Source organism: Pongo abelii, chromosome 11 (assembly GCF_028885655.2).
Source record: "Pongo abelii isolate AG06213 chromosome 11, NHGRI_mPonAbe1-v2.0_pri, whole genome shotgun sequence".
Taxonomy (NCBI): Eukaryota; Metazoa; Chordata; class Mammalia; order Primates; family Hominidae; genus Pongo; species Pongo abelii.
Window position 1 is genome coordinate 20,161,267 of NC_071996.2, and position 12,182 is coordinate 20,173,448.

The following is a 12,182-nucleotide window of genomic DNA, read 5'->3' on the forward strand; positions in this document are numbered from 1 at the left end:
AGGTTCCTTAGGATCTGATGAGGTGGAGGAGGGGTTATCAGGTGGAGGAGGGGTGAGGGCCTGAGAAAAATGCACAGGGCACAGAGTTTACATCCAGTTTCACAGAAGCCAGGGAACCTCCTCCTTTAAGGGAATAGTCAAAAAGCAGACCTTCTGCCCTTACTGGTTCTAGCCTTCACTGCACTACACTTTACGGTTCTGGGACAGGGAATAATGAAGAAGAAGTCTTCACTATCTACAAAGCAAGTCTAGAATGTCTATTCACCAAATATCTAATGCCTAATCCATTTATCATGTTATTCTTAGAATTTTAAGGTTTATTAAGGAGTCCCTGCATTTTATTTCTAGAATCTCCTTTTTAACATATTAGGCATTTTTTCATTAGGAAAATTATCTTGTTTGCATTCTGCACTTTGCTATTTCAAGCGTGGTTACATAGCATATTTTAAAAGGGAGAGAGAGTTTTCTGTTTTTATTTTGTGGAGAAAGGTCTTTAAAAGTGCCTTTGTGTTTTTTTAAAGCTTAATTTCACTCTTGATCCAGAAGACTTTTATTCTAAGTATTAACTTTCTTAAAAAGCTGTTGTTCTAGCACTATGTAACCCTACAAATACTCCCCAATATTCAGGCCTTGTTTTGTTTGGTGACCACATATTTGAGAGGTTGAGCACCAATAATAGGAGCTCAATAAATGTTGGCATCATGCACATTTATTTTGAATTAAGAGTGGAAGTGGAAGAGTACATAAATGAATATGTGAAAGAACGAGTAGAATAAGTGAAATCGTTTACTTCCTGTTTGCTGTACATTGTAATGCTATTAATGGTCGCTTTCTGCAAATAATTATTACAAAGTAGTAAGTCAAACATTTCTGGCATATTAGACACAGGTTAATCTACAAAGCAGCGTCACCTGTCTCCAGGAGATGCTAATTCTGTCACTGGTCATTTAGCTAGGATCCTGAAGGAACGTTTAGCTGGATAGCTAGCTAAGGAATGATGCAAACTCAGTGGTCTCAATGCTTAATATCTAAAAATAACTCAGTATGATTAATTTGGAATTTCTTTTGGTGGAGTTAGGTTATGGTTGTCACATTCCTTCATTCTGAACAAGACTCTGGTCTTCAGAATCAATATGTTTACTTATTAAATAGTCAAAAGAATTATGTATTTATCCCAAATTATTTTCTTGTATAGTTCTGAGAGGTGGAAAGGAGTACAGAAGTTATCATATACAAGCTCTTCAGTTACAGTCGAGAAAGTGAAAGTTGATTTGTAATTGGAACAGAAGGGACTATCCACTTCATCTGGATGTTATATTTAGTGAGATGAAGACAGGATTGGATGAGGAGGAAGAAAATCCAGGCCCCCTCCCACCACTGCCCTAACCCTTTCAGGCTTCTGTGTTCTCATCTGCAGAGTTAGAGGGCTGGATAGTTCTGCAGGTCTTCTCAAGCTCTGGTATCATTGAAAGATAATTTTTTGTTGTTGCTGTTCATTGTACAACTGAGATAAATATAAGATTGTGGAAATTTGAAGGGACACTTTCTTTAAGGCCAGTTATTGTCCAATAGGGTTTTTTTTTTAAAATTTTTTTGTGATGACGGAAGTACTCTATATCTCTCCTGTCTGATATTCTTAGCCACTAGTCACATGTGACTATTAAGCACTTGAAATGTCACTAATATGACTGAGAAACTAAAATTTAACTCTAAAACAAATTTAAACAGCCACGTAAGGCTAATAGGTGCCATATGTGACAGTGCAGGTTAAATTCTTAAGTATTTGTGTTCAGAGGGAATTCCACACAGATTTATAATGGTCTTTTTCTTTATATAGTGATCTACAACTGGAATGTCTTAATTTTAGAAGTTTCCAATTGTACCTCCAAGTCCAAGTCGTACTGCCGAATCTTTCATGTGCCCATATCACTGGCTTCTTTAAGCTCTGCCATCCTACTGAGGATTCTGCATGTCCACCACAGTCTACATATAGACTCCTGTCAGTCCCCTGCAGGGCCACACTTTGTGCCTATAGTGGACTTTGTAGTGTCTGGAGCAGATTTGGTGCTGTTCAGGATTTTACCTTCCTTTTTTTTGTTGTCAGGGGCTTGATTCCGAGAAGTTTAATTACTTGAAAAAATGCCTGGTCTTTCATCAGGAAGAAATTTTCAGTACTAAAATCTTTAGCCTTTAGGGAGATGTTTTTAGTACTATAACGTCTAGTCACCAGGCTACAAAAACTCTCGTTACCTGGGTGAATTTTCCATTAAGTCTGTATTAATTCTTTCAGTATTACAAACACTACATTCTTGGAATTTTCACGTTTGGGGAATCACAAAGAGCCTGGAATGATTGTATCATGAAATTCTGTACCTCAGAAATGAAATGATCAAATTTAGTAGAGAGGTATTCTTTAGGCTTAATGTTTGAAATTAATAAACCATGTGTTTGGTACTTAATCTTTTTTTCTATGAAATAATAATTTAGATAAGATTAAGTTTTTATGTACGGTTTGCCTCTTCACAAAACCCACAATATCTTGAAACTTAATGCACCCATACCATGTCTGAGAGCTATCAGTGAAAAGCTGCATCCCTGCTGAGTATCTGAGGCACATCTTCCTGGGACCACAGGCACTGGTTTGTTCTATTGGCAAATGAAAGCATTAATTGGTATCAGCCATTCACTTGAGTTTTGAATAGAGGGACACCAAAAGTAGTTGCCATTAAACAAAGTAATAAAAGCACATGTTAAGAAGTGTTTGACCAGCCTGTGCAACATAGGGAGACTCCATCTCTACAAAAAATAAAAAAATTAGCCGGATATGATGGTGCACGCCTGTAGTCCCAGCTACTGGGGAGGCTGAGGTAGGAGGATTATTTGAGCCCAGGAGACAGAGGCTGCAATCAGTTCACTGCAGCCTCCGCCTCCTGTGCTCAACTTCCCACTCCACTCTAGCCTGGGTAATAGAGTGCGACCCTGTCTCAAAAAAAAAAAAAAAAAAAAAAAAAAAAAGTTCAAGAGTATAGAAGGATAAATGCCCCTCTTATTCCCATACCATTTCTTCTCCCTAAAAAACGGTTACTAGCTTAAGTATTATTTTATACAAATGGATGCTTTTCTACTTACATTTTTAAAAAGGCAGGCTTATTGGGGTGTCTGTGTGTGTGTGTGTGTGTGTGTGTGTGTGTGTTGTATGTTGTTTATATGTATTTTGTTTTATTTTTGAGACAAGCTCTCCATCACCCAGGCTGGAATGTAATGGCAAAATCACAACTCACTGCAGCCTTGACCTCCCAGGCTCAAGCAGTCCTCCCACATCAGCCTCCTGAGAAGCTGGGAGCATGGGTGTGCACCACCATATTTGGCTAATTTTTAAGTTTTTCTTCTAGAGACAGGGTCTCATTATGTTGCCCAGGCTGGTCTCTACCTCCTGGGCTCAAGGAATTCTTTGGCCTCAGGCTCCCAAAGTACTGGGATTACAGGTGTGAGCCACAGTGCCTGGCCCTGCGGTATAATTTAAATAAGGTTAAATTTACCCTTTTTAGGTCTACAGTCCTATAAAATTTGACAAATAAATACATTATAATCTAGATACAGAACATTTCCAAAACCCCGAAAAAGGTCCTTATTTGTGCCTCAGTTTTATGAGCTGGATTGTATTCAATTATATGTCTTTACCTTAATTTTCTTAAGTAACCTCTCATTGATTCATGTTTAGGTTATTTCCAGTTTTGGCAATTCAAACAAGGTGCAGTAAATATCTTTGTACATAAATCTTGGTGTGCTTTTGCAGTCATAGGGTAAATTCCTAGTAGAGGATTGATAGAATCAATGGTTATATGCCTTAAAGATTGTGATAGATAATGGCCATATGGCCTCGCCCAAAAGTTGTCCTAATTTACTTCCCAACCAATTACAAGTGAGAGTGCCTATGACTCTCTCTTGTTAACATTGAGTGCCAGCAAATTTAATTTTTGCTTTTCTGTTTTTTTTTTTTTTTTTTTGAGGCAGGGTCTTGCTCTGTTGCCCAGGCTGGAGTGCAGTGGCGTGATCTTGGCTCACTGCAACCTCCGCCTCCCTGGGCTCAGGCGATCCTCCACCTTTGCCTCCTGAGCAACTGGGACTACAGGCATGCATCACCATGCCCAGCTAATTTTTGTATTTTTTGTAAAAATGGCATCTCACTATGTTTCCCAGGCTGGTCTCAAACTTCTGGATTCAAGCAATCCACCCACCTTGGCCTCCCAAAGTGCTGGGATTACAGGCAGGTGCCACCGTGCCTGATCAATTTTTGTTAATTTGATGGGAAAATATTACCTAGCAAAGTAACTTGCATTCAGTGGTGTTTTTTTTTTCCTTCATATTAAAAACATACCTAAACAAACAAAAAACAAAAAAAAATCAAGAGTTCACACGCACACAAAATATAATCCATGTTGTTTATTCTTAAAACCACAATATTATACTAGAGGAAATGCGGATAGAAGTTCATCTTTGTTTCCATTATTCTCAATGTGATTTTCATTTTCTGCCTATCTGTATCTGCATTTTGGTAACCATACCAAAATGTACACACATATGTTAGGATGATTATAAAAATGTGTATGTATATGTATAGTTTGTATGTGTGTTTTGCTTGCTTTTTGGTTCACATTATTTCATGAGCTTTTTTTGTTTCAAAAATCTTCATTTTAATAGTTTTTGGCTGTGGCAAAGTTTGTTTAATAATTCCACTTCTAAAATGTTTCCATTTTTTTGCTATTATTAATAAGACTTCAAGTGCCATCTTTTACATATCAAAGGTGTTTTTTAATCCACTTAAATTATTAGGATGAATTTCTTCTGATCTTATTCCTCTGGATCTAAATATATCAACATTGACATGTGAGGGCAGAATTTTATCATTTGAAAAATTTTTTTCACTTCAGTGAAAATTCCTTCCTGAAGAAGGAAGCAATTGCATATCAATTTTCTTCTATTCCAGCTTAATCTATTTATTTTTCTCTTTTACATTAAAACATTCTTTTAATGATAAATGCTGCCTGTAAATATTTCCCTCCCACTTTCCAGAGGTAATCCACTGTTATCTAGTAAGTTTAGTAAATTTTTTTAAATTGAATTTTCTCAATAGGTCATTAATGTGTTTCAAAGTTGAAAAATTGCAAAGCAATGTGTCGTGAAAAGTCTCCTTCTTACCCTTGTGTCCCAAGCTACCTAGTTCTTGGAGCCAGTTGATGTTACCAGATTCTTTTGTATTCTTTCAGACACACATGGTATGCATTTTTGAGCAAAGGGGTGTGGGTGTGTGTCCCTCAGTTTTTAAGTTATAAATGTTAGCATGCTACACATACTTTTTTCATGTATTTTCTTAAGTAACTTTATTTCATTTATTTGTATTTAGTTTTGAAAAATTAGATACTACATGCATGTGGTTCAAAAGTAAAATGATGTAAAGGCTAAAAAATGAATAGTCGGCCGGGTGCGGTGGCTTACGCCTGTAATCCCAACACTTCGGAAGGCCGAGGTGGGTGGACCACGAGGCCAGGAGATTGAGACCATCGTGGCTAACACGGTGAAACCCTGTCTCTACCAAAAATACAAACAATTAGCCGGGCGTGGTGGCGGGTGCCTGTAGTCCCAGCTACTTGGGAGGCTGAGGCAGGAGAATCGCTTGAACCCGGGAGGCAAAGGTTGGTTGCAGTGAGCCGAGATGGCGCCACTGCACTCCAGCCTGGGCGACAGAGAGAGACTCCATCTCAAAGAAAAAAAAAAAGAAAAAAAAGAATAGTCTCTCCCTGTTCCAATTCACTGTCTGCTAGGTACCATCCTTCACTGAGTCTTTATGTATAGAGAAGCAAATAGGAAGTGACACAGTTTTGTTTTTTCTGCTCTTGTAACTCTTACACTAACCTTTTTGTATCTAAGAAAGCAGTATCACATAGTCCTTAAGAGGAGAGGCCCTGGGGCCAGCTCCCTGCATTCCAGATCTCTGCTCTGCCCCATATCATCAGTGTGGTCCCAAGCAAGTTCTTTAATCTGTCTGTACTTTACAGTCTTCAGATGTAAAATGAGTCGCTACACATACTTCGCTTAGAATAACGCTATACATAAGTATATGTGCTTGCTAGTATTCATTTTATTAAGAATGGCGATGAATAAAATTATATCCAAGAATCAGGACCAATCAGTTTAATTTATATTTGTGATGTGTATGGATATGGGTAAATTCATGAGATTCCTCACTTGCTTGAATTTTACTTTAATAAATATTAGAGAACATTAGAAAACAAAATTAAAGCAGCTGAAATTTATTTTGTGGTTCCTTTTTGGGTTCATAGTTTTTTTGTTTTTACGTATGCTTCTTTAAACATACCTTAAAACTAAACAGACATATGTTCTTTATGTAATAAACGTGTCCCAAGAGAAGATGAGGGTAGATAGAGACGGCCGTTAAGAATATGAACTTTTCATATAGTGCATTGTAATTTGAAACTGCTTTCTCAGGCATTTCTCATAATCCCAAATTTGATTGATTAATGCATACATAGCTATACATAATATTTATTTTTAGGTGACAATGGCCCATAGAGTTTTAAAATTCCCTACCTTTTCAGGAGCAAATCGTTAATTAAAATTTCTTAAGGCAAACAAGGGGCAAGGGGGACTGAAGTGTATTTATATTTCAGTTATTCCATCTTCAGTTATTTTTCTTTTTAAAAGACAAAGCAACAGCAAAACCTCTCTTCCCCCTTCCCACCCTCAGATCCCAGTTACAAAATATGTTCATTGTAGAAAATATAAAAATATAGAATAAACATGGGGAGAGAGAATCAATACCACCTTCCAGCTTAATATTATTTCTGTTAACAATTCGGTGTCTAGACTTCTTGGCTTTTTTCTTTTATTTAGATAAGCTCACACAGTCACTCATGTTATTATTGACAGTTTGCCTTTTACAGTGATGGTATACACTGGTGTATTTTTTTTTAAATAAATTATGAACATTTTAATCATGCCATTAAATCATCTATAGGGTCATTTATAATAGGTGCATCACATTCCTTTAAGTACATATGCCACACTGCAATGTATTTTGTAATATATTTGTGTTCTATTAAAAACAAATTGTGTCAGTAAATGTCCTTGCAGATAAATCCCTTTGCACATCCATTATTTCCTAATGATAAAATCTAAGACATGAGATTATTGGGTTGTAGGAGATGTACTTTCTCATACTTTTGATACATACAGCCAAACTGTTCCAGATTGTTGTCACCTTCCTACATGCTTGCCAGTATGGGGTATTGTGTTGGGATAAACCTATGTCCATTTGAGACCCAAATGTCTCCCCTTACGAATGGGTACAAATCACTCTCGATGCCTCTACCCCGTCTCTTCTTTCCCACTTCACTTCCCTTTGTCTCTATTCTTCTGTATCCTTCCTTGTTTCCACCTCAGAACTTCACAGAAGCTGGATTTGATCCAGGGTAGAGAAGGAAGCTCTGAATGTTCTTCCTCACTCCTCACCTGCTTCTTAGTTCATTTGTTATGTAAAATATCCTTGGGGCTTTGTACAGCATCCAGTTTTTCAAAAATCATATCCATTTTTTTCAAATTTATAAATTGACTTTCACGTTTGTGACTTTTAGTAAGTTAATCTATTACACTTGTGAAGTCAGCTCATGCTCTAGAACGGCGGTTACTGAAGTAACCATCCTTGGAATCCCATGGACCAGGCTCAGGGACTCACTCCTGTTCTTGCTGACCGGCTTTGGGATCTAGGATGTGTTATTTAACCCTTCCAGCCCTTCTGTTTCTTCACTTGTAAAATGGAGATAATGCTAATACTTTCCTCAGGATTTTGTGAAGATTTAAAAAGATGATGCTTATAAGTACTCATTACACTGCCTAAAATATACCAGGCCTGCAGTAGGATAGCTGTTATGATTACCTCATCTAACTGTCACAACATGTGCGAATCAAGCAAAGAGTTTACTGCATTTCAGTAAACAGGAGCTGAAAGCTGGCTTTTCCTGTCGTTACATCTAGAAAGTGGTGTCCTAAATTCCTAAATGGTGGTCCCAGAGTCCTAAATTCAGGTTGAATCAAGTTCGTCTGTAAGAACTATCACAAAATGGGACAACTGAAGTGAGTGACAGGGATTGTGCCCTATAATCAGGGTAATCGGGAACAACATGAGACACTTCAAAAGCTTTACATAATGGGGTCTTGAGAGGTGCAGCCTCCAAAAGCCTCAACTGACCTCCCGGCAAGTAGGTGAGAAGATGCACTTGGGTCCAGGAGAAGAGGACTGGCTCCTGTGTGTCTTGACATAGGAGGAGAGGATACGGCATCTGAAAAATTTCCAGACACAGAGGCCAAAGAGTCTTCCCAAAAAAAGTTTTAAGTTGACTGAGCACTGAGGGCAAAACATTTACTAGGTTTCTCTACTTTGGTTTAAACTGCTTTAAATGCATATAACTAATTAGGTTTTAACCCTAACTTGTTTCCGACAGGGCATGGTGCTGATGTGAAATGTGTAGACTGGCATCCAACCAAAGGGTTAGTTGTTTCAGGAAGTAAAGATAGTCAACAGCCAATCAAGTTCTGGGATCCCAAGACTGGGCAGAGTCTTGCAACACTGTAAGTGATAGGAACCCCACCTTGGCCCCTGAACAAAGGGGAGCAAAGCAGTGTGTCCTTTAACTTTTAGCTTTGTTTTCTCTTATGTATTTCTGGAAAAGTCATTTAGGCAACAGATGGACTTGGATCTATAGACTTCTTATTAATTAAATATGATTCATCTCTGAACTCTTAATGAAGTAAGGCTTGTTTTTGTCCTGCCACATAGACCTAAGTTTAATTTGGTTGTTATATGGGGGTGGGGAGGAGGATGAGGAGGGAGGTGGTTACTATTCTAGCCTATTGCCTGTTATCAGAATACCTTGTGGCACTGTGAGGAGTTGACGTGTGTGCCCCTTACTAGACATGGCCCAGCCTTCTCCATCTCACAACATCTGTTTCGAGAGGGTTTTCCTCTGGTTTTGAACCAGTTCTCATTTTTTGTCTGACGGGCTTACACGATGCAGCTATGTAATCTAGTTTTCTCTTTCAGTTATTTGTGAACATTCACAGCTACATGCATATGTTAACATTTTTTTGACCAAGCATCCATTTCCTGGTCTTTCTGATTGGGAAGAGAACCATATTCAGAGTGAATTGGTTGGAGCAAGGCTGCTTTGTTGTACAGTCCCAATGGCCATGCCAACCTGGAATGCCTTGTGAATGCTCCCTTGGAGATGTCCATTGTGCAGGCCAGGGGTTGTTGCATTGTCTTTAGTTCAAATTAACTTTCAGACTTTCCAGTCCATTTTTATGCTTTGTCTTAATTAGAGAAACTTTGTGGAATTTTTGAAATGTGAGTTTTATTGAATATTAATTTCTGTGTTCATGTGCTTCTCCTGCTTCACGGACAAATTTTACTGTTCAGTGGAAGCTCTGCTACTGTATTATTATTATTATTATTATTATTATTATTTTGAGACAGAGTCTTGCTCTGTCACCCAGACTAGAGTGCATTGGTGCAATCTCGGCTCACTGCAACCTCTACCTCCTGGGTTCAAGCGATTCTCCTGCCTTAGCCTCCTGAGTAGCTGGGACTACAGGCATGCGCCATCACGCCTGGCTAATTTTTGTATTTTTAGTAGAGTCTGGGTTTCACCATGTTGGCCAGGCTGGTCTTGAACTGACCTCAGGTGATCCACCCACCTAGGCTTCCCAAAGTGCTGGGATTACAGGCATGAGCCACCACGCCCAGCCTCTGCTGCTGTTTTATAACAGGTTGATGAGAGCTGTCTTTGTCTGGGCAGTGCATATTATTTCTGTCGTTGACTTCTTTCTTTCAAGTGTGTTTATAACTGTGATCCTTTAATGTTACAGGCTTTATTGCTTCTAGGCCAAACCTCTTGCCATCTTGATTAATTTGCTTTTCAGCAAAAATGGCCATTATATTTATACTTGTTTTGAATTCTGACATTTTCTTTTTTTGATACTTTGTTTCTAGTCATGCCCATAAAAACACAGTAATGGAAGTGAAATTAAACCTCAATGGCAATTGGCTACTCACAGCATCACGTGATCATCTCTGTAAACTTTTTGATATCAGAAACCTGAAAGAAGAGCTTCAAGTCTTCCGAGGTCATAAGAAAGAAGCCACAGGTCAGTGGCTGTGATATGCTTCTCATTGACAACTGTTACCTGTAACATTCTCAGATCCTGATAATTGTGTCTTTTCCCATGTTTTTGTTCTGCAGCTGTGGCCTGGCATCCTGTTCATGAAGGACTTTTTGCCAGTGGAGGGTCTGATGGTTCTTTGTTATTCTGGCATGTTGGGTATGTAAGATTTATTATGTGAAAAAGTAGTGTATTTTGTGAAGAGAGCATGTGAATGTGTGCAGACATGATAGTTTTGTAACTTTTTTAAGTGTTCATATATCCTATATCAGAGACTGCTTGCAGTTTTCAAGTCTGTCAATCCAGCTTGGAATAGGAAATGTACCTCTGTTTGTGGATGTGGAAGTCATTAAGGAGGAATAAAATAGATTTTCTAGTTTCTAAATGCTTGCAGCCTTTTCCCCTATGAAGTGCTCTTTGGATGAAAGGGTAACTGTCCTTTGGCAATGACAAACCAATACCCCTGAGCCATGTGGAATTCATCAGAGTCCAAATCCAGGCTTTGGTAGCTTCGTTTTAAGAGTAACAGCAAATGTCTTTTTTGAGGGGGAGGGAGGAGCTGTGTAACTTTTGTGAAGAAATCTCTCTTTGGTGCTGTTGCAGGGTGGAGAAGGAAGTGGGTGGGATGGAGATGGCCCACGAAGGGATGATCTGGAGTCTGGCCTGGCATCCTCTTGGGCATATTCTCTGCTCAGGCTCAAATGACCATACTAGGTAAGCTTTATATTGAAATAGCAAAGCTTTATATGGAGCAACAGGAAATAAATACTGTATGTGTTTATTTTTATTGGTTGATTGATATATTAATTTATATTGTAACTTATTCTTGGGAAGATTTTTGTAGTGGTTTACGAGTACTTATATTGCAATAAAGAGATTGGGTATTGAATATGGTTTTGGCTATTCAAATTTTGTTTTGCCTTCTGACTTAAAACAAAAGTTTTCCACTTTTATTTATTTATCTATTTTTTTGAGACAGGGTCTCTGTCCAGGCTGGCGTGCAATGGTGCGGTCTTAGCTCACTGTAGCCTCAACCTCCCTGGGCTCAGGTGATCCTCCTACCTCAGCCTCCTGAGTAGCTGGGACTATAGGAGCACACCACCACACCCGGCTAATTTTTGTATTTTTTGTAGAGATGGGGTTTCACCATGTTGCCCAGGCTGATGTCAAACTCCTGGGCTTAAGCAATCCTCCTGCCTCAGCCTCCCAAGGTGCTGGGATTACAGGCGTGAGCCACCTTGCCCGGCCCAACATTTTATTTTTATTTTTATTATTATTTTAAGAGACAGAGTCTCACTCTGTCACCCAGACTGGAGTTCTGTGGTGAGATCACAGCTCACTGTAGCCTCAAACTCCTGGGCTCAAGCCATCTTCCCACCTTAGCCTCGTGAGTAGCTGAGATTACAGGTGTGTGCCACCACACCCAGCTAACTTTTTAATTTTTATTTTGTAGAGACAGGGTTTCGCTATGTTGCCCAGGCTGGTCTTGGACTCCTGGACTTAATCCTCCTGCCACAGCCTCCCAAAGTGCTGGGATTACAGATGTGAGCCAAAGTGTATGACCTCACATTTTAAATTTGTAGAAGAAACAAATTGTAAAAATGTGTTGTGTTTACCAAGGGTCTGCCTAGTACTGTTAAGTGCCCAGAAAAATACTGAAGCCATGCTTCTTTTCTCCTCTGATTATTTTTACAGCAAATTCTGGACTCGAAACCGACCAGGTGATAAAATGCGAGATCGATATAATCTAAACCTTTTACCTGGAATGTCTGAAGATGGAGTAGAATATGGTGAGACTCTTGCACATCTGTCCTTCTTTGAAATCTGGTATTCTGTTATAGAAGTGTTAGATGTTGGGAAGATTATACAAAATGAATTTTAATTTTATGGTACATTTATTTATAAATCATCAGTGACATCCATTTTTATAAAGCATGAATTTTATC

At 38.7% G+C, this 12,182-nt stretch overlaps 1 protein-coding gene across 3 annotated transcripts in view; it reads left to right on the forward strand.

Annotated features, from left to right (window-relative positions):
- Positions 1 to 12,182, forward strand: part of WDR33 (WD repeat domain 33) — a 104,092-nt gene that overhangs the window by 74,643 nt on the left and 17,267 nt on the right. For all 3 annotated transcript variants that reach the window (XM_002812366.6, XM_009237612.4, XM_054549131.2), the window contains 5 exons: positions 8,520 to 8,646; positions 10,067 to 10,221; positions 10,317 to 10,395; positions 10,840 to 10,950; positions 11,932 to 12,026. In XM_002812366.6, coding sequence (XP_002812412.2) covers positions 8,520 to 8,646; positions 10,067 to 10,221; positions 10,317 to 10,395; positions 10,840 to 10,950; positions 11,932 to 12,026 — 567 coding nt within the window. The remainder of the gene's footprint in view (positions 1 to 8,519; positions 8,647 to 10,066; positions 10,222 to 10,316; positions 10,396 to 10,839; positions 10,951 to 11,931; positions 12,027 to 12,182) is intronic.